At 42.9% G+C, this 23457-nt stretch overlaps 1 protein-coding gene across 8 annotated transcripts in view; it reads right to left on the bottom strand.

The window, feature by feature from the left end:
* Window positions 1–23457, bottom strand: part of PEX5L (peroxisomal biogenesis factor 5 like) — a 250462-nt gene that overhangs the window by 12797 nt on the left and 214208 nt on the right. For all 8 annotated transcript variants that reach the window (XM_032298507.1, XM_032298509.1, XM_032298511.1 and 5 more), the window contains 5 exons: window positions 11215–11331; window positions 7080–7223; window positions 3401–3471; window positions 951–1148; window positions 81–246 (listed from right to left, as the gene is read on the bottom strand). In XM_032298507.1, the coding sequence (XP_032154398.1) occupies window positions 81–246; window positions 951–1148; window positions 3401–3471; window positions 7080–7223; window positions 11215–11331 (696 nt within the window). The remainder of the gene's footprint in view (window positions 1–80; window positions 247–950; window positions 1149–3400; window positions 3472–7079; window positions 7224–11214; window positions 11332–23457) is intronic.

Below are 23457 nucleotides of genomic sequence, written 5' to 3'. Positions count from 1 at the left end.
AGGTGCCCGGTGCCCCCTCACCTCTGTGAACGCTTGTTACAGAGAACGCTGTGGTTTCTAGGTGCACGGTGCCCCCTTACCTCTGGCCGAACAGTTAAGGCAGCGTTAAATGCATCTATTGCTCTGTTAAATTCTCCACTCAGGTGGAACAGGACCCCTAGCCCTGTCTGTAGGTCTGGGTCGATCATATCTCCATTTTGGTGGGCAGCTTCCAGATACAATTCCTTCACTCCTTCCAGAACAGAGCTACGAGAGGAAAAACAATTAGATTTGTAATCCCAACAGTCAGAACATAAATGATTTACTGTTAAATCTCTTGACTCTATTTCAAGAAATCTCTTCATTACAGACTGGAAAATTTTGCTTAAAATAACTTAATGAGAGGATTATTCATGCTGAGTGTTTTAAAATATGGCTGATTTTCATGAAGTAGGTTGTTGAACACAGATACAGACTGCTGAGTAAGGTCTTCACGAGGAGAGCTCTGCTCACTATGAGCACCAATGTGGAAACCCCATAGCTAAGCTTCCCAGGGCCTCAGTGAGCAAGAATTTAACCTAAGGATTTATTGTTGGCAGAAAACAAACTTTCTAGAAGGCCAGACTTTCATTTTTCCCATTCCTCATTCTCAGGCTTGAGAAAACTTGGAGCATTAGTATTTCTTATACTTTGCCTTGGGTGAATTATGTGTCCAAAGCATTTGACTTTAAAATGTGGCACTTAGATAAATGCCTGTGAGTGCCCACAGTGTACACCATGTGCCTGAAGGAGGTTGGCCCTGGTCTAAGTGTCAGTCTTTCTCATGAGTGATGCTCCTCAAGCAGAATTCCGTCCTGCAAACCATTCTGCAGTGGGTGGTGTCAGGGACATGAGGCTCATTAGTTACCCGTTAGGTGATTCATTGTATCTATGGGTGTTTACTGCCAGCTGGAATGTAACGGGAAGGATACCTATCAACTGGGGACTTAGACATCCGCCGGGTGAGGCCTGGAGATCCCTTTTTGCTCTTCACAAGGTACTTGTACTTTGGATTTTGCTTAATCCAATTCTTCAAAGCTTCACAGGCATCCTGCTGATGGCCAGTGTTAGTATAACTCACGGCCAAAGCCATCAGTGCTTTTAAGTTGTTGGGCTGCAATTCTAAGCACCTGAAAAAAAAAAGCCAATTTCAGATTTTTTTTTAGTTCTAACAGTTCTTTAGAAAATGTGGGGTCTTTATTAACTAAATACTGCAAAAGCATAGTGAAGCTTGTTATGTCAAGTCCTTGGAAAGCACCGTATTTATCCACATAAAAACAGGGACCTCAGCATATTTTTAAGACAGTTAAAACTTACCCTAATGACTGCTAGGTTTGGTAATTTTAATAAGGGGCTTTAACCATGTTGCTTATCCCTGCACATGATTTGTTAGTGGTTAATCTAATAAGATCTAATGAGAAGTAGGGGATATCATTATTTTAATGCTGCTGTCTCTTTTTTCAAAAAATGGAATCTCACTCTGTCCCTGAAGCTGGAATGCAGTGGTGTGATCTCGGCTCACTGCAAGCTCTGCCTCCCGGCCTCAAGTGATTCTCCTGCCTCAGCCTCCTGAATAGCTGGGATTACAGACACCCACCACACCCAGCTAATTTTGTATTTTTTGTAGAGACAGGGTTTCACCATGTTGGCCAGGCTGGTCTTGAGCTCCTGACCTCAAGTGATCCACCCACCTCGGCCTCCCAAAGTACTGGGATTACAGGTGTGAGCCACCGCACCTGGCCTTTACTATCAATATATTAAATGTATACATTTAATGTATAAATGTTCTTTTATATTTATATATTAAATGTATAAATGTGTATATTTATACATTTAATACATAATAATGTATAAATATATACATACAAACATATACATATAACATGGGATATATGTGTGTGTATATGTATACACACACATGAAAGGTACTGATATATTTATACATTTAATATATAAATATAAAAGAGAACTGACTTGAATGTAGACATCTAGAGATGAAAGATTGTGCAGTGTTTTGCAAAGGAGAGGGAAATCCTTGCGTTTTCAGAACTGCCAATGTGGGTTTACAGGAGACAATGGCAAAGCCACTCCCCCCCATTCGATTCCATTGGACTTTAGCATGGGATTTCCAAATTGAAGTGCATGCAGATCGTCTGGGGCTCTCATAAAATCTGTGTTCTGATGCAGTAGGCCTGCTGAGGTGGTTGACAGGTTCTCAGGTGAAGATGCGGTCTCTGGATAAGGCTTTGAGTAGCAAGCCCTAGACAGTACCTAATGCTGCTCTGTGGTGAGCCTCATCTCCCAGAAACTTAGCAGCGCTGGGTAGAGAGGTTCCTAAGGCTGGATGCGCATCACAAACACGTGGTGAGTTTTGAAAATGATTGCTGCCTGGTTCCCAGCCCTGATCAATTAAATGATAATCTCTGGACTGTGCTTGGGCATCATTTTCCCCTCTAAATGATTCTAATGTGCATGTGTATACAGGGGTAAGAACCACTGACTCAGAGCTCCAGGTCTGGAGATGAGGGTATACATTCTGTCTCTGTTACATACCCTCTGTGTGGCCTTGACCTTCCTGATCCCCAATTCTCTCATCTGTAGGAAAAGGCTCTGAAGGCAGGGCCATACCCCAGGCACCATTACCTCATCAGATACCAGCAGAATCTTGAAATCTAGGTTTCCAAGACTGTAAAGCCCTAGAATTTCAAGAGTCTAGAATTCTTACAATCTAAGATTCCAAAGCTATAGGATTTATACACATACATTATGTATGTACATCCATACAAACATATACATATAACCTATGGTATGTGTGTGTATGTATACATATATATGTATGTATACACACACATATATTCTCTTCCTATAGCACTATATTAAAGGTACTTACAAGAAAAGGTAGGGAAAGGGGAAGTCTGTTTGGTAGAGGCTGCTTTTCCAGGGTTTACATAAAAGCTCTAATCAAGTAGGGTGTAATATTACACACACCCTCTCTTCCCATCCCTCCTTTCCCAACGTCATCCAGACCATTAGTCAGTATTCCACTTCTGTTTTTTTTGAAGAATATTTTCAGATGTTTCAGAAGGCTAAAAAGTTACAAGAAACTATTCAGTGGGTCTGCTTTATGACTGGGCTTAACACAGGCTTTCTCTGGTCCCAGTCAGTGTCCACTGGTTTGTAGATAGCAAGACATGGTTAGGAACGTTATTTCACTACAAGTTGTTTTTCAGAGCTACGTGTGAGTCATATGCAGCATCTCAGCACTTGTCTTGGCTAAATTCTTTATACTGTACTGCAGTAAAGATCAAAAGACAAATCTGAAACAGGAAGTCCATCAACAAGCATCCACCAGACCCTTGATTTTGCACTTTGCTTCACTTACCTCTGGAGGGCGACAATCGCTGCTTGTTCATTTTCATTCTCTGCCTGGGTTATCCCCAGGAACTGCCATGCCTGGGAAAGACAACTGATGTTAATATTGCAAGGTGAAGCAGGATTACTAACGGGCTTCGGCTGGTTTGTTTACCTGGGATGGATCCCCTATGCAGAGCAACCTGTCTCAGATGTGAGGGCCGCATAAAAGGGGGACATATCACATGCATTTCTTCATTCAAACTCTCTTGTGACATCTGGGTCAAAATCCTTCGTCATTAGTTCAAAACCCGTTCAGTTTTTATCCTTTCCTATAACCCAGTGCGATGGAAGCCTCTGAATTTCTGAGATTTATTATATTAGGTATTTTAAAACCAAAAGATAAATATATAAAATTGTACAATTATGAGGAAAAGGGGTGGAAAAATAGCCCAGAAACGTAGCTAAATAAAGTTTACAATAAGGAATCTCAAGATGTACAATATGAACTTCGCTTGTATGAATGAAAGTCAAACAGTTACTAGAAAAATTCACAGGCGATTCAGGAACTAGGAAAAGCAAAACAAAACAAATTCTTCTACGATGTGTTCATTCCTCTAATGTAATCTCTGTTAAAACACACAAAACACACATTACACAATCATAAGGTAGACATAATTTTATAGTCTAAATTTACACATTTCATTGTACCTTAAGCCCCTTTTCATGTTTCAAAATCCTCATAATTTTTAATTTGGATTTTGTTGAATGGATATTTGATTATTGACCCAACAATGTCCTTATTGCTCTAAGTTGGTTGAAATCATTTGCTACTGTAAATAATATGAAGAACATCTTCAAGCAGATAGCTTATGTTTTTACATCTAAAGTTTTTAATATAGCAAATTTTCTCTATATGATCATAAGAACAATAACTGTCATACTTTTGTTAGAGTAATACACACAAGCAAAAGTCTCTCATTATCCTCATTAATCTCATTGTCCTCACATTTGCTGGGGGTGGAGATATATTAGGGTTGTAGGGATTTAAAAATGTTTGGGGAGTGTGTAACTCTGCCTCCCAAGGCTGGGAGAGTTATACACTCCCTAAACATTTTTACACACTCCCTTAATGCCATTTTAAAACAAACCTCTAGGAAAGCACAGTTATCTTAAAGTGCCATTTGAATGGTTTTGGCCTTTCCCCTTATGGGTTATTATTGGATATATTTTATAAACTCATAAAAATACTGATTATGCTCCCCCTCCAAATATCCTTGATTCTTTAAAATCTCTTAAACGTACATACAGCAACCTCTATTTTGATTTCACCTTCCATGTATCTGAGAATGCTTCTTAAGAAAAGGTTGATGAAATCGCCTTTCTCTGGGGGCATTTTTCCAGCCTGTGGCCATGGTGTCATTCTCACTGTGTGCAGTGTTATTATCTCAGCTTGAAGGTCTCCATCGATTCAGAAGCCCTGGGTCCTTGTCTGGGGTTTGTTAGTTATCACAGGCTCTCATTTTCTCATTTATAATCTGAGATCATAATATGTCATTAAGAGAATCTGCCAGGGCCCTTATGTCAAATAATATATATTTGAAAACACCTTGTAAAACACTTAGCAGTTACAAATGTAAGATGGCATTACTATTTTTAGGGGGTGGCCTATAGTTTCATAGTAGGGTCATAATTTCCTCTTCTACAATGAGCATATGTCTTTATTTTATTTTTGAGACAGGGTGTTGCTCTGTCACTCAGACTGGAGTGCAGTGGCATGATCTGGGCTCACTGCAACCTCCGCCTCCCAGGTTCAAGCAATTCTCCCACCTCACCCTCCTGAGTAGCTGAGATTACAGGCACAAGCCATTCACCCCGCGAATTTTGTTTTGTATTTTTAGTAGACACAGGGTCCCTTCATGTTGGCTAGGCTGGTCTTGAACTCCTGGCCTGAAGTAACCCCCCTGCCTTGGCCTCCCAAAGTGCTAGGATTACAGGCATGAGCCACCACGCTCAGCCTATCTTTTAAAGATTCTAATATTTTGGTTCAGAATTTCAGCTTTCAGTTCAATCCCATTTCACTGTAAACCTTTTGACTAACAAGATATTACAAGATTTAACTAGTGACCATTTTATTCATTCTTCCTATATCAAGTACAACCAATGATAACAATGAAGGTGAATATTGATGAGCCAGGCACTGAGCTGAGTACTTTCTTTGTGTGAACTGATTTCATCCTCGCAACACCCAGTGAGACAGTTACTATTAGGATTTCCACGTTACAGATGAGGAAACTGAAGCTTAGAGTGTTTAAATGACTTGCCCTGGGTTCCACTGCTAACAGGTAGAACAGGGATTGGAACCTATGCAGCTGGGGCAGCACGGCCTGGGCGCTTAACCACTATTCTACATTGTATTCTCAGCACCAACATATATACCTGTGCCTACAGTTTCTGCAGATTCCCTTGGAAACATTCCTTATATGATGATTCCCGAAAATTACAAACGAAAGAAGAAAGCATCACACTACCACTATCTTAGGACGGGCCTTTGCAGGTTTAGGAATCCAGTGGATGCAGACTGCAGAAGCTTCCTGCTGCTCTCCCAGTCTCTGTCTCACCAATCTTCTCATCTCCGAGAATGGGGTTTTTCTAACAAGCAATCCGTTGGTACACCTTTCCTGAGTACAGGCCCCAGTGCTTTCCCACAGCCTTCAGATGAACTTCAAATCCTTGCCTATCTCTCTACCATTCTCCCTCCCCTCTTCCACTTAACACGATGCTTCACACCCCTCTGCCTCCCCACGCAGCATTCGCTGGACACGAAAACGTGACTCCTCTACTGCCTTCCAGTCCTGCCCCACGCTGGCCCCACTTGTGCAGACAGGCTGGATGTTTCTAGTCTCCCAGCACCGTGTGCACACGTGGACACTGCATTTATCACACGACATTGATGTTTCCACTTGTCTTCCCAGATAGACCGTAAACATGTTTTCCAACTGATAACTTTTCCCAGTTTTTCAGTATTTTGAGCCAGGACCTGGCATAATGTTTGGGACATAGCATGTGTTTAATAAATGAGGAGTGAGTAAACCAAGGGTGACGTACGGTGTGACACAAGAACCAGACATCACGATACACTGTCCCTTGAAAACAACCGCCAGGCGCAGTGGCTCATGCCTGTCATCCCAGCACTTTGGGAGGCCCGGGGCGAGTGGATCACCTGAGGTCAGTAGTTTGAGACCAGTCTGATCAACATGGTGAAACCCCATCTCTACTAAACATACAAAAATTAGCTGGGCATGGTGGTGGGCGCCTTTAATCCCAGCTACTTGGGAGGCTGAGGCAGGCAAATCGCTTGAACCTGGCAGGTAGAGGTTGCAGTGAGCTGAGACTGCGCCACTGCCCCCCAGTCTGGGTGACAGAGCAAGACGCTGTCTCAAAAAAAGGAAACTGCTGATGAGCCTCCAGGTTGGTGATCCTGATTTTTTGTTTCCTGTCCCCAACCTTTATTTATGGGCACTATCAACACTGCCGATTAGAAGTTAGGTTAGAAAGCAGGTGCCTGTTGGTAACTTTCAAACAAGTAGGCTAAGCTAGATTAACTCCTCTGGGAAGCTTTACTTGATGGAAAGGCAGAGTTCGGTTTTCTCTGTCCCTTGTTGGCACACGCCCTTTCTGAGTCTGGCAGAATGAAGGGAGAACGATACCTCTGCGTCGCCAGGGTCCTGAAGAATTGCTGCTTCCATGAACAGGATGGTGACTGGCAGGTCCCCTTCCTTCAGCCTTTTTAAGCCTTCTTCAAATGCTCCAGGCCAGTCCTTGAAGGGGTTTTCAGTGTGAAAGTAATATCCCTGCAACACAGAGACAGACCAGTGCGCAAGCCATTGATTTCTCTTTTCATTGTTACATCCAGTAAGAATGTAAATTAAAAAGTCAGGAAACAACAGATGCTGGAGAGGATGTGGAGAAATAGGAACGCTTTTACACTGTTGGTGGAGTGTAAATTAGTTCAGCCATGGTGGAAGACCGTGTGGCGATTCCTCAAGGACCTAGAAATAGAAATTCCATTTGACCCAGCAATCCCATTACTGGGTACATACCCAGAGGATTATAAATCATTCTACTATAAATACACATGCACACTTATGTTTATAGCGGCATGGTTCACAATAGCAAAGACTTGGAGCCAACCCAAATGCCCATCAAAGATAGACTGGATAAAGAAAATGTGGCACACATATACCAAGGAGTACGATGTCAGCATAAAAAAGGATGAGTTCATCTCCTTTGCAGGGACATGGATGAAGCTGGAAGCCATCATTCTCAGCAAACTGACACAGGAACAGAAAACCAAATACCGCATGTTCTCACTCATTAGTGGGAGTTGAACAATGAGAACACATGGACACAGGGAGGGGAACATCACACACTGGGGCCATTAGGGGGATGGGGGGGCTAGGGGAGAGGCAGCATTAGGAGAAATACCTAATGTAGACGATGGGTTGATGGGTGCAGCACATATATACCTATGTAACAAACCTGCACGTTCTGCACATGGACCCCAGAACTTAAAGTATAATAAAAAATTTAAATTAAATATTTATTCTGATTTTTAAATTGAACATTTTAAATTTCTGCTTTTCCTTATTATGAATATAGCACACTTTCATTGTATAAAGTTTAGATAAGACAATACAACAAGATACAAAAAGAATGACAGGTATACAATGCCAACTGCTAGTATGTTTGAGTTTGCTTTCTTCTGATATTTTTTGTTCTTTTTGTTTTAACAATTCCCCCTCATGATTTTAAAGCACTGACTCTTTAGACACGTTTTTGCTGAGTGCTCCCACCCATCCCCCGAAATACGAGTCCCACATGCTGTATCTGTTTACCTCCTACGGCCCTTTGGGGAGCTACAGACCACTGTCACAGCTGAGAGCTTTTGCCTTCACCCTGGACCAGTTTCTGCCTGTTGGGGGCTGTATTGCCCCTGTTGAGAATGCATGTTTTAAAGTTAAATGTTTTTGTAACTGCAAAAATTTAAAGAATACAGAATGTACACATAATTGTCTGGTATTTTCTATGAGTATATAAATTAAACAAATAGGCACATATTACATACACAGTCTTAACAGCTTAGGCCTCACTTAGATCTATATTGTGATTATTTCTCTGTTATTAAAATTATTCCTATGGATATATATATTTATTTACTCAATTCCCTATTGATAAACATTCAGGTTATTTTAAATTTTTTATCATAAATAAAACTATGGTGCACAAATCTTTGACTGAATTTACTTATTACCTTAGGGTAGACTCCCAGAGGGATTTATTAGGTTAAAGGTTATGAGCTGTTTTTAAGCCCTTGATATGTGTAGCTAAATTGTTTTTGAAAAAATGTGTCCCCCTTAAACTCTCATCTGACGTATCTAAGAGATGTTATTTGCTGCAGTTTTACTTGCATAGATTATCATAAAATCCTTTAAATTTGATAGATACAAATAAGCTAGTGTGTTAATGATGTCACTAAGGTTTAAAAGTAGATCAAGTGGAGGCCTTCAGTCTCCACAGGTGCTAAGAAAGACAAAATCCATGATCAAAAGCCACAGGGTCTGAGGGCTTATGTGGGGTTAGTGTGGTTATGGGGTTCATAAGTGCCACAGACCTTGGGAGCACGAATGACAGCCCAGAGTCTGATAATCTGAATCAATGTCCTGTGTTCGCACTTAGCTTTGTTTCCTTGTGGAAAAGAGAGTTACTTTTAATGAGATGGTTGTTCTAATTTTATGAGATTACCTGGCCTATTGAGGGACAGAGTATTTGGAGGAGAGAGACATTTTAATGGCCATGTAGATTGCAGATCGACTAAAATCAGACTATTCCTTACCACATCCCTAGTACTTAGTGTAAGAGTAAATGCTCAATAGATATTTGTTGTATTAGCAAAATATCATAAAAGTTGCCCAGAACTGAATATTACTGAGACGTCCTCCACCACAAAATAATAATACATACTTATCTAAATACAGTTTTTCTTTTTCTAAATTTATTTTTAATTTTTGTGGGTACCTAGAGGGTATATGTATTTATGGGTACATGAGATATTTTGATACAGGCATACAGGCCTGCACATATGTGATATGCGTAACAGTCACATCAGCATAAATGGGATATCATCACCTCAGGCGTTTATCCTTTTTATGTGTTATGAACAAGCCAGTTATACTCTTTTAGTTATTTTAAAATGTACAATAAACTATTGTTGACTGTGGTCACCCCATTGTGCTGTAAAATACTAGGTTTTATTCATTCTATATAACTGTATTTTAAAAGCACTGACTCTTTAGACACGTTTCATCATTAGCCGTCCCCCGCTCCCTCCCCGCCCCCTACCCATTACCCTCCCCAGCCTCCAGTGACCATCATTACCCCTCTATCTCCATGAGTTCAACTGTTTTCATGTTAGCTGCCACAGACAAGTGAAAACATGTGAAGTCTGTCTTTCTGTGCCTAGCTTATTTTACTTGAAGTGATGACCTCCAGTTCCATCGCTTTGTTATCAATGACAGGGTGCCGTTCTTTTCTATGGCTGAATGTGACACTATTGTGTATGTGTACCACATTTTCTTTTCCTTTTTCTTTCTTTTCTTTTTTTGTAGACAGGATCTCATTCTCAGCTCACTGCAGCCTTGACCTCCTCGGGTTGAAGTGATCCTCCCGCCTCAGCCTCCTTGAGTAGCTGGGGACTACAGGTATGTGCCACTATGCCCAGCTAATTTCTTTTCTGTTTCCTTTCTTGTTTATTTATTTATTTTTTTCAGTAGAGACAGGGTCTCACTCTGTTGTTCAGGTTCACATTGCTTTTATCCATTTGTCTGCTGATGGACACCTAGGTAGCTTCTATATCTTGGGTATTGTGATACATACTTTTTCTACGTAAGAAAATTCCACATCTTTCTTCAAGTTATTTATACTTATTCCTTAGTGTTATCCCCAACCCCACGAAGTGCTTTTAAACACATAAATCCTAGAGCAGCTGGGACTTCAGGAGTGGTTTGGCTGGTTGATCACTGTCCTTGTGCACTAATGGGGTCCTATCGGGGAGTATCTCTAAGGAATGCTCTGGGGACTTGACCTGGTTGAAAGAGAGTCTTCTCCATAGAGTTTGATGCAAGCTGTTTAATGACCACCTGTGAAATACAACCCAGTCTCCACTCCACTCCCATACAGCCCAGTCTGCACTCCACTCCGGTGCACTGTATAATGACCACCTGTGAAATACGGACCAGTCTCCACTCCACTCCCATACAGCCCAGTCTGCACTCCACTCCCATACAGCCCAGTCTGCACTCCACTCCCGTGCACTGTATAATGACCACCTGCGAAATATGGACCAGTCTCCACTCCACTTCCATGCACTGTATAGTGACCAGCTATAAAATACAGCCCAGTCTCCACTCCACTCCCATGTCACTGGTATCACTTCCGTTGTTGGCGTATCAACAGGGCTCACATGACTGGCTCAGAGAGTAGCCCAATTGTTGCTCTAAGCCACCCTCAATGTCAGCTAGTTCAGGAACTGGCTAGCCAGCAGGAGCCAAGCTCTGGTTGGCTCCCAAACTGTCTGAACACTGATAAAAATAAGAAAATTTCATTCTAACTTGGCTTCCTTCATGCATTGTCTCATTCTATCAGAATTTCTTCTAGGTCACAGTGACATTAAATTGTCTTTTTAATTCCTGTGTTTTTGACAAAATAGCTATTGACTAACTCTATAAAATATGATCTAAAAAGCTAGAGAAAACTAGTCAGCATGTATAGAAACAGCACTGGTACCTTCTCACTAGCCGAGATGGTTACTTGGTTCTGAGCTTCTTGGTTCTCAGATATCCAGTTCCTCCGCGCCATTTCTTCCCATTCTGCTTGCATCTTATCCCAAAACTCTGTATCTGACTGGGAGACAGGAAAAATGAACAGAGACCGATTTAAGAACATGCCATATCATCTGTTTTTTTCCCTAATAGATAAAAGAGGCTTCTGAGGAGGAATAAAATGGTGACATCCAGTTGATATGCATGGCTGAAGAGCTTCTGGGGTGTGCTCCCTGGTCAGAGCATTGCGGTGGATTAGCTGTGGCTTTCTCCAGCAGGAAAATAACTGCCATCAGAAAGACCAGGATCACAAATGCCAAATTCAGCTGGAAGCCCACGACTTACACACAGTTCCACGTGTGGGCACCAGGCCACATTTTAGGAAGAGCAGTCTGTCCCACAATTGCTCCTAGTGTGTGAGGAATTAACGTGACTGCTTTGGGCCTGGCCGAGCAGTGACTTGGGAAGACATCCAGGTATGGACACAAGAACGAAACAGGACCTGATCCTTCTCCCTGTCAAGCACTGTGCCGGCAGAAAACCGAGCCTGGAGGGCCACGGTCCCGAAGCTGCGACTCACGGGATCTGAATCCCATCTGCCTTCCAGACCTACATTTGTTGGCTTACGGCAAGCTTGGTCCACGGGTGCTAAAGAATGAGGGACCCTGGTGTGAGCCCGACTGATCCTCTTCAAGGACTTTTTTTTTTTTTTTTTTGAGATGGAGTCGCCCTCTGTCACCCAGGCTGGAGTGCAGTGGTGTGATCTCAGCTCACTGCAACCTCCACCTCCCGGGTTCAAGTAATTCTCCTGCCTCAGCCTCCCGAGTAGCTGGGACTACAGGTGTCCACCACCACGCTGGGCTAATTTTTTTGTATTTTTAATAGAGACGAGGTTTCACCATGTTGGCCAGGATGGTCTTGATCTCCTGACCTCATGACCTCCCACCTCAGCCTCTCAAAGTGCTGGGATTACAGGCATGAGCCACCGCGCCCGGTCCCTCTTCAGGGACTTTATGTGGCAGGATGAGTTTTTGAAAAACACTACTTTATGTTTTTGTTTCCTTCTCATTTTCCCACACATCTCTAAGAGAAATCAGGCCATTTGTTCTTTCCTTCAAGGGAGGTGTGCGTTCCTAGACTGAAGAAGATTTTTGCTGCAAGAGCTGTCCCTGGTGGGCCTCCATTTTATTAAGCCTGAAAAGAGTACTTTAGGTGGCCCAAGGGGCAGGAGGAAGGAGCAAGCATCTTAAAGAATTTAAGAGATACAGGGCCTGGGAATGGTGGCTCACGCCTGTAATCTCAGCACTCTGGGAGGCTGAGGTGAGCAGATCACCAGGTCAGGAGATCAAGACCATCCTGGCTAACATGGTGAAACCCATCTCTACTAAAAATACAAAAATTAGCTGGGTGTGGTGGTGGGCACCTGTAGGCCCAGGTACTCAGGAGGCTGAGGCAGGAGAATCATTTGAATGCAGGAGGACGAGGTTGCAGTGAGCTGAGATCATGCCACTGCATTACAGCCTGGGCGACAGAGGGAGACTCCATCTGAGAGACAGAGACAGAGACAGAGAGAGAGAGAGAGAGAGAGAGAGAGAGAGAAAGAGAGGGAGAGAGAGAATTTTCTGGGATTAGGGAAAGAGATGGAGGGTGGCAGGTTCTGAGGAGTGGGAGGCTGGTGTTTAGTTTTAGCTATTTCCCAGGCAAACCAGCCTGCTATCAGAGAGGATGCCCGACGGTGTGACAAACAGGGCACACCTGAACCCCTGTTCCACATGGCTGGGAAACAGAGAATGAAATTCAAGGAACCACTTTGGACTTGGATGGCTGTTAGTGGTCACCATGACAGGTGGCAGGGGTGGTGGGGAGACTTGGTCTTTGTTTTCTGACACTACATAAGCCTTCCATATTTCATGCCCTAGACAAAGTTCCCTGCCAGCCTGGTAACAGAGACACTTGGAAATCGCTTAATTTTCTTAAGCAAATAAAATAATGAGCATTCCTAGAACACCTGAATCTGGGACTGAAATTCATACTCTTTACAAATTGCACGCCTCTGTTTCTACGGTTTGAAGGCCTGTGACTTGCTGATACACCGTCGTACTGACTTGAGGTCCACCTTCCCCTTTGAGCCCTTCTGGTCTGCCTGGGCAGTGGTTGTCCTGAAGTGAGAGCCCTTCTTCTGAGTTGCTCTGAGTGGTAATTATAACCTTATTTCTTTTAGATATAAATGTTCATGGAACAAGAACCAGCTCAATATGATTATCCCAGGCTACCAAATAAACAGTAGGTCTTGCTCCTGCTTTATTATGTCCAGAATTCTCACTCCTCCCACAGAAACAGGCTCTGCCCCTTTTGCAAATGCCTCCTCTCAACAAGGCAGCAGGTATCTTGACAACTGATGCCCATGATGCTGGGAAGACATGGAACAGCTACTAGGTATCCAGGTTTGGCTCAAAAACAAAATTCAAAATTTCTTTTTTAAAGGCTTTTTCTAGTAGAATATCACATCGTGCAAACAGAATAATCTCAAATATACAACAGCAATGGCTAGGTAAAAGACTAGGAAGAAATATGCCACCATATTAATAGAAATGTGTCTTTGAATGAAGAAATAATGGGGGATGTTTTTCCTCCCTCTTCACACTTTTCCTGCTTTCTGAATTTTCTATGAGCATGCTTTGCTTTTATAATTAAAAAATAAGGTTAAACGCAACACAACAAAAATATCTTTTCTTTTTTTTAAATACCATGAAACCTCAATTATTAGATACTAACAAGTTTGGAAAAAATTTGGGGGGATTCATTTTTGAAATAGCTTTTCAAAGATGCAGGTTTAAGCTGTCTGCAGTAGAAAGGAAGACAGATCTACCAAGTGAGTTTTTATACTGTTTGCCGACTTCCCCAGACTCCCGCTGGCTGACCTGAGATGCCGGTGACTGCACGTACTTTCCAAGGCAAATACGTTTGTCTAGTGAGAGTCCTTGGAATTTAAAGCACATTACCAGCCTTCTGCATGAAAGAATGAGAAGGATTTAATGATGTGTACATCTGAGTTACCAAAGGATGCATTAGCTTTCTTGCAGCTTGAAATCAGAGCAGCAGATACACAGCTAAAGCTGCTGTGGAAAACAGACAGAACTCTCACTTAATGAGATACACCAGGACTCACTGTTACCACTTAAAATGAGTTACTGCTGACTAATTAAAGTGCACAGTACAGTTTTCATTTAATTACAGAGACTACCTTTCATATAAGCTATAAGTTTTCATCCAGTTGCAGAATCTGGACTTCATTCACATAGCTACAATGAATGCTCTTTCCTCCCACTATTTTAAATGAATTTTAGAGAAAGCTGAAACATTTCAGTTTTAAAGATATTAGACATAACTGAGGGGATTTCATTTATTGATGTTTTTCTTAGCTCTCCCGGGATTTTGGTAGATTGTTGTTTATACTCTGTACAACAAGCTACCTGCTTACATCAGAAATAAGCTGTTATTTGCCATCCATATCCATTTCTAAGAATAGCCCTCTGAGGATAAAATATAGTACATACTCACAAATGCACTAGGATATGCAACACGGTTGATGAGAACAGCGACTCTCCCCTTGGATGGGCCTGGGGTCAAATTCTTGTTCCATCATTGCCCTTTTGCAGATATCTTAATATTTCTTTTTTTTTTTGAGAGGAGTTTCGCTCTTGTTATCCAGGCTGGAGTGCAATGGTGCGATCTCGGCTCACCGCAGCCTCCACCGCCTGGGTTCAAGCAATTCTCCTGCCTCAGCCTCCCGAGTAGTTGGAACTACAGGCACGTGTCACCATGCCCAGCTAATTTTTGTATTTTTTTTTTAGTAGAGACGGGGTTTCACCTTGTTGACCAGAATGGTCTCGATCTCTTGACCTTGTGATCCACCCGCTTCAGCCTCCCAAAGTGCTGGGATTACAGGCGTGAGCCACCGCGCCCGGCCACCTTAATATTTCTAAGTCTCATTTTCTGTATCTTTAAAATGAAGATATGATAGCAATTTTGGTTAGTTGTTATGACAACTAAATGAGAAAATCCATTGAGAAAATGCAACTGTGGCATAAAGGACATGGTAGACGCTAAAAAAACTCAGCGTTCTTGCTAGTGTTTTCAAAGCATTGAGAAAAATACAGAGAATGAAACAAAAACCACCCACAATTGCAACGCTCAAATAAAAATGCTGTGAATAGTCTGGTGTTTTAACCTGCCGTAAAGACATATTATTCTTTTAGACACTTTCCTTCCCTTCATTTAAATCTTTCCCTTCTGCCTAATTATTCAAAAATAGGATCAAGGTTAAGAAAATTATGGCGAAGCCTCTATAATAGATTGTTATGCAGCAAATTAAAATGGTGTTTACGAGTAGTTTATTAAAATATTGAATAGTCCTAGAGTTATAATGTTTCTTGCTAAGTAGTATAATCACAATAATAGAAAACCAACCACAATAATGGTCTGGGGGGCAGGGGAGGCTGCAGAGAAAGGCACTGCAGAACTGCTCTTATGGGGTATCCCGTCCCTTTTTCTTGTACTTTTTACCATTTCCCAAATTTTCTATTGCTAGCATAAGTTATTTTGGTGGAAAAGTAAGATTTGGCTTAAAAAAATGCTTACTTCTTTTCAATTTCGGTTCCTCCATGAGGTTTTCTTCAACATTCCCGGACTAGAGCACTCTTTTGCCTCTGAATTCCTTCATCATTGATATTCTGTGTTAGTGGTTTGAAAGAAGATGTGTGCTAGAAGTTGAGCAAGTTGTTTTAACTCAGCTGTAAGTTATTTTACCTCGTTTGTAAAGTGAAAAGATTGCATTCATTAGACAGCAGTTCAGGGTTCTCTACATGGATTGACTCAGATCAGAATAAGGTGGAAGAAGGATCTCGGCACAGAATCACATTTTTTATTTTTGAAGGGGGCTTTTAGTCTATTTGCTAATCTCCAAAAATTATACTTTAAAATGTTTTCCCGAAAGTACATTGGACATTAATTTCCTTCGCTTTTTTGATTGTAAAACTGGAAAAGTTTTTTTTTTATAAGAACCAGGGCAATATTAATTAAATATTAATTAAATTAAAATATAAAGATAAGAAAAGAAGCAATTTATTTTAGAACAGGAAAGTTTATGGGACGGCAACATATTATCAATTCCAATTCACCAGTTTATTTACTCATCTAGTTAACATAGACCTACTTTTGATTTTGCGGTCAAATGTAAATGTCAGAAAGATCTTGGGTTTGTGCTATAAAAGAATGAATCAATGTGAGATTATGTGCCAGTTCTGCCTGGGAGGAGTCTGGGATTCTTTTTGCCTGTTAGACTTCCACTGATTAACTGTCACTGGATCAAAACTTGAGAAAAACAAAGCAAACCAACCAGGTCTGCACATACAGAAGCAAGCAAGCAGTACTTCATTTACACGGCAAGGAATGAGAACCACTATGTAAGTCTGGATTAAAAGTTTGCCACAACATGATTGTGCTAAAGTGAAATTATGTGCATATCGGTGTGGGGCTTCCCTGCCCTGGGGTCCAGCAGTCCAGGCTTGCCAGTGGTAACTGGGTGTTTCTGCTCACCACATCCCCGGCTGACTAAGAGCTCAGTACTAGCCCAAGATTTTACATGGCTGCCCAAAGAACATATTCGACCTGGAGCTGCATCACAGATGAGCACGGGGTAGAATTTCAACCGGTCAGAATTAGTTCGAGCTCTTAGTGCTGTGCTGGGTGTCCCATGTAGCGAGTCTCACTGACAAACTGAAGTCTCTTCAGGCGCGAGGGACCTTGGGCAGGCGTAACCCTCCTGAAGAAGAATGGGCAAAGGAGCATCTCACCTGCTGACACAGTCATGGGGGATGGCGAGAGCTGAGCGAGCCAGTCTAGCTTTGTTTGCAGATGGCAGAACTAGGATGCATGAATGGCAGTTCTGGGGGACGAATTTCTATCAAATGCAATGTAAAACTGCCTGAAAACGGAATGGGCTCCTTGGCATTAGAAGTCTGCAGGGATGGAATGACCCATGTGAGGAGTGCTGGAAAGATGACTCACAGGTCTGATGGAGATTCCACCCAGATAATTCTTTGGTCTCTAACGACTTCAAGTGTCTCTGGTTGTGATGTTATTAATGAATTGATTTACTGAGTGAAACAGGAAGGCCCCAAATTAGTCAAATCTCTATGAGATAAACATAGATGTGTCATGCATTCCCTTTTCTCAATCTAAACAGTACAGGTCTCAGTGTTGGTGGGGGCATTCTGAAAAATAAGAGTTAAATAAAAAAATAAAAATAAAAAGCAGTGTAGGCAGGAAAACAGATGGGTTTTGGCCTCAGGTAGAACAGGCTGGAATCCTAGCTAGGCTCCTTGTCATGTGACCTTATGCAACTTAGTTCACTTTAACTCAGTTTCCTCATCTGTAAATTGTAAAACATCTCTTAAGAGTGCTTGTAAGGGTTAAGTGAAACAATGTATGTGAAGTGCTTAGAACTTGCAACATCTAAGAGCAAAGGAATCAGCAGTTAATTTAATTTTATTGCTTAGAAATGAAAAATAATACTTCCTAGGTATAGAGGGAATGCAATCTCATAAACTGTGAATTGTGTGGGTCAGAAGTACTGCAAAACAAAAATATTGGTACTAGCATTTAACACAGATTTTTCTGGTTGCCTCTGGGGTAGACATGCTTCTTCCTTGTTTCAATGGAGTCAGCCATCACTGCAGATGCTGGAGGCACCTGGGCAAACAGCCTGAGGAGCTCACCCAGCAAGGTGCCAGCAGGGTAACTGCAGAAATGTGAGGAGGAAAGACTGGAAAGGCTGGGAGAGGAGGAAGGGTACAGGAGGCTGGAAATAAACTATACAAAGTGCAAGCACTTTGGTAGAAGGAAATCAAGAGCCATTTCTAATAGAGGAAATCTAAGATAGTTTTCTATCTCCTTTCTCTTCCTCCTTCCCCAGCAAGGGGGCAAACAGAAATGGAATATTAAAGAACAAAGAGCAAAATATGTTGTCTAAGTAGGAAGGAGTCACTTTTGAAAGGTTTTTAGCATATTCATTAGCAAACAAATGTCTCTGCAGAACTGGAGTTTCCCGATTGTATCTGTGTTCCTGGCTCCTGTGGTACTTGCCTTCACAGAAGAAGAACGGCTGGCTGCAAATGTGCATTGGAATTCGAGGAAGCTCTCTGTGCATCGGGCATGAGGTTCTGTGGGGCTGCCTCTCAGTGGCTGTTTTTTATAGCAGGCAAGGAGGGGCAGGTGACTACAGCTCCTTTACCATGGGCATGAGGAGATGGGATGTGAGGGGCTGGGCAGAGGTCCTCGGTTCGAACCTTGTCCATGCTCCATGTGGTAACAGGTCATGGGATGAAAAAAGCCAGCAGTGAACTAAAGGAGTGGCACTCAGTCCTGAACGGGTTTCTTTTGCTTTAGACGTGTTTAAAAGTCCTGAAAACTCACCGAGAAGCTCTCTGCTCGTTTTAAAGAATAAGGCATGGGACATGTTTACTAAACCCCCACCATGTGTTTGTCACTGTGCTTTGCATTATGAGAATATTTAGGAAACTAAACAAGCCAGAACAAAAACACGGAGGTGTGGACGCTGCCGGCCAGAAGCTCAGCGGCTGCCGAGAAAATCAAGAGTGGAAACTGAGTCAGGGCAGGGTGAGCAGTAAGACGCAAAAGGAGATGATGTTAGTTGCTCAGTCTCACACTGTTTCAAATGTATTTCTATTTTGTGGTATTCTATTTTGATTTCTGGTAAATGATAGAACCAGAAATCAAACTATTTCATTCTTTTCTCTGACAGTACTTTGCGTCTTCCCCGCACAGCTGCAGCAGGTTTTCTGGTCTCCCGTCTCTGCAGCACCTTGTTCGCTCCACTGGGAGGTGGTCCACCGCCCTGTCGCTGAATGCCTGCCTTGTGAACAGAACACAAGTGGAATACCCTGGCGAGCCTTTGGAGGCTAGGTCCTAACAGGTGGTGCCGTTTCTGCCTGCCTCCCACGAGGACACTTACCCTTGGAATCTAGCTGCCACCCTGCCAGGAAGCCCAAGCCTCAAAGAAAAGCCACATGGAGGAGTTCCAGCCATCAATCTCAGCGATGTTTCCAGTAGCTCGAGGCATGATCCATGCATGGATTCGTTTGTGAGTGAGTGTGCCTTCAGATGACCGCAGCCTTCTCCCACCACCTGCAGCCTTCAACCACCCCGACACCTTGTGGAACAAAGAGGAGCCGTCCTCTCTGAGCTCTACCCGAATTACAGAGTTTTGGGCAAAACAAATATTGCTGTTTCAAGCCACCAGTGTTGGAGTAACGCATGACAAAGCCAAGTGACTGGAACATCTTTTACTTTAGGCCAGAGGACTGCAGTGGGGGGGGAAGATGAGGCTTATAGAAGGGAATTTACTCTGCAGGCTTCTTTGGAGGGTTGGCAGGCCAATGAAATGCAGGAGTATCTCCCAAAAGACTGTTCTAGGGACAGAGTTCTGTGGCCAAATGAGCTTCAGCTACTTTAGGGTGAGTTTTAGGCTGCAAATTTGTAGCGTACAGGCCGGATCCGACAGAGCTTCAGTGACCAAACTTTAGTCAACCTCCCTGCAGTCCTCTTCTCAGCTCGGCTTCAGCCCCAGGTTTCCATATCTGTCTTTGCAGAGTCTAGTTTTAGCAAGGATCCTGCTGAGTCATTCTAGATGGAATTCCTCTCTTGATACCTGATTGCCTCTACATCTGATCAAATCCCCGGATGATGTCTGATCACCTGGCCTGCCTTCAGCAAAAATCCTAAAAAGGTGGGTTCCAGTGAGAACACATGGACACAGGGAGGGGAGCATCACACACTGGGGTCTGTCGGAGGGGGGAAATACGGGAGGGACAGAAGGGGGTGGGGAGTAGGGGAGGCATAGCATGGGGAGAAATGCCAGATATCGGTGATGGGGAGGAAGGCAGCAAACCACACTGCCATGTATGTACCTATGCAACAATCCTGCATGTTCTTCACATGTACCCCCAAACCTAAAATGCAATAAAATATATTAAAAAAAGGTGGGTTCCACCAGGATCCCCTCAGCCCCTGATGTTCCTTCTTAGTGATTCCCCACTCACTATGCCCGCTCTTCTCTGGCCGTAAATCCCTGCTTATTCGGAACTGAGCCCAGTTCTGCGCTGAGGTCTTCCCCCACCGCTGCAATCATTTCTGAATAAAATCTGCCTTTACTGCTTTGACTACCGTGTGGCTCTGGTTTTCATTAGCAGATCTAGCCCAGATACACGTTTTCTCCCTTCTTATCCTGGACGACAAGTTTCACATGAAAACCCAGATTTCAGACATTTTGCAAATATCTGTTAATACAAGGCCCACATTCCCAGAAGCAGCAACTTTTGGATGCTACACATGGTCTCCACCACAGTCACCACCAGGTCCAAGCTTTACCTGCCTGGCCTTGTAGCTAACTGGGTTGCAATTTCTGGATGTAAGTAAACAGGTCCCTGACTGTGTGACTTCCCAGGATCTTCATATGCTAATGTATATTTTAAATCTCTGAAGGGGGTGTGAGTAAGAGTCTCCTAAACCTATTTTACCGTGAACTATGTGTATGTGTGAGTGTGGTGTGTGTGTGCGTGTTCTCTAGAACATAACTTAGAAAATGTTGAGATAAAGCCTCAGTGTATGAGCATCTAAAGTTCCACAAAAACAGAGACCTTTGGTGGGCTAATTTCTGCGTATCCTGCCAGCAGCTCTCCGGGAGGGACAGGAGTCTATGACAGTTTGTTTTTGTGTGATTGCTTCCAGTGAAACTCATCTCCAGCTAGCCAGCAGGTTTTCTCATCCTCACATCTGCTGTGTAAATCAGAATTCTTCAGGATTTTGTTGCTGTTATTATTCTAGAAAGGGAAATGAAACCCAGAGTGTGGAGAAAAAAATTAAATAATTTTTGGTATGTTTTTGAGAAGAAAGCTCATTTGACATATTCATCTTCTCAAAACTAACCAGTCATTTAAAATGACCTTTGAAACTGCATATAATTATGTATACAGAATAGACAAAGACTGGAAGAAACATGAAAAAATAAAAACAGTTAATTTGTTAGTCTAGTGGGATTTCTGGGGAGTTCCTGACCTCTGCCAACTTCTTTCAATCTCCTTCACTATTTTTTTTTTCTGTTTCAGTTGATGCTGACATACTGTAGTTGCTTTTTAAAACTACTTAAATAAGATAAATTCTCTGATCAAGAAATTATTTTCTGATGACCAAAAATCTATAAGTTCTATGGTTGGTTCAGGGTCTGCGAAATTAATAGCGCCAAACATTGCCTTATATTGGGAACAGTGATTAAGAGCAGAATTTTGGAGTTAGATCAGGTTAGAATCTCAGTACTTCATGATGGTGTGACCCTGGACAAGTGACTGAATGTCTCTATGTCCCAGTTTCTCCACCTTAAAATGGGAATGACACTTTCCTGGCATGGCTGTTGTGAGCACTGAGTGAGAAGGAATGTAAAGTTCTGGCTTAGAACACAGGAAGTGCCCACCCAGGGGCGACGCTACAGCGACAGCTAAGCATCCTGTCTAGGAAGCACCAGGTTCTCTTCTTCCCCTTTTCCTGTTATGCAGGCAAAAGTCAACAGAGGGGTTAGTTTAGAAGCAGTTTCCTTTGTAATATTTTTTTTGGCAATAAAGAATTTAAGCCTGCTATATCTTTTTTTTCGAGACAGAGTTTTGCTCTTGTTGCCCAGGCTAGAGTGCAGTGGCACAATCTTGGCTCACCGCAACCTCTGCCTCTGGGGTTTGGGCAATTCTCCTGCCTCAGCCTCTCGAGTAGCTGGAATTACAGGTGCCTGCCACCACACCCAGCTAATTTTTTTGTTTTTTGCATTTTTAATAGAGATGGGGGTTCAGCATGTTGGCCTGGTCGACCTCAAACTCCTGACCTCAAGTGATCACCCACCTTGGCCTCCCAAAGTGCTGGGATTGCAGGCGTGAGCCACTGCCTGGCCTTAAAGTTGCTATATCTAATGTCCATATAGATACTACCTTTTACTTTGTGGAAATACTTTTTTTCTCTCACTCTTTTGTAATATTTGAAGGAAAAAAACTGTTTCAGTCATTTTGGCAGGAAAGGTCCGATTTAAAGAACCACTTACATTGTATCTCCTCCCTTTTTTTTTATGACGACCTGATTGTCAAAACGGCTGACGAAGTGTAAAGGCAAAGTCTAGATGTGGCTTGTTATCTCACGAGGCTACTGGGTAGGAGAACGGTTGACACTGAAATCACACTGGCTGACTCAACAGCAAGGCAAAGTTTCTGAAGAGTGGCAGGAGCTCCCAGCCCTGGACCTGTCCTGGTGGCATCACGTGGGAAGGACAGCATGTCTGTGCTTCCATGAGCGAATATACAGCTATCCGTGGCTACTGTGGAGCTAGGTAGCTTTGGTTACACCCACCAACGCCTCAGAAAAATTCCAGGTGGCCAAAATCGCCCCACATTCTCCTGGTATATTATTTATTGGCCTATGAGGATTAATTTGGATGGGACGAGAGAAATGTTTTCTCTGCCAAGGATACCAGGCATTGGATCTGGCTTCTTGGCAGCAGCTGCCTCATTCCTGTGTCAAAACACAGGAGAGAGGCTCGCCAAAAATGCCAGGCCAGGGACTCTACGGGCCAGGAAGAAACCCACTCTCTGAGCAGTGTTTCCCACAGATCCTGACGGGGTCTGGGGAGGCTCTAGATGGGCCAGCGGTCCTCTGTTTTCGGTCCCTTGCTAGGCTGTCACAGGTGATCTGCACCTGCATTCATCTCTGCGTACTATGTAAGTAAGATCACATCTGGAAAGCCAGGTATGACATTTTAAAAAAGATACGGCCGGGCGCGGTGGCTCATGCCTGCAATCCCAGCACTTTGTGGGGCTGAGGCAGGTGGATCACAAGGTCAGGAGTGCAAGACCAGCCTGGCCAAGATGGTGAAACCCCATTTCTACTGAAAATAAAAAAAATTAGCTGGGTGTGGTGGCGGGCGCCTGTGATCCCAGCTACTTGGGAGGCTGAGGCAGAGAATCACTTCAACCCGGAGGTGGAGGTTGCAGTGAGCTGAGTTCACACCACTGCTCTCCAGCCTGGGTGACAAAGTGAGAGTCCGTCTCAAAAAAAAAAAAAAAAAAAAAAAAAAAGAAAAGTTCCCTGGGTGATT

The sequence above is a fragment of the Sapajus apella genome, unplaced genomic scaffold (assembly GCF_009761245.1).
Source record: "Sapajus apella isolate SASKATOON/1434 unplaced genomic scaffold, GSC_monkey_1.0 scaffold38, whole genome shotgun sequence".
Taxonomy (NCBI): domain Eukaryota; kingdom Metazoa; phylum Chordata; class Mammalia; order Primates; family Cebidae; genus Sapajus; species Sapajus apella.
The sequence above is the reverse complement of the archived record's forward strand: the minus strand, read 5'-3'. Positions and strand labels throughout refer to the sequence as shown.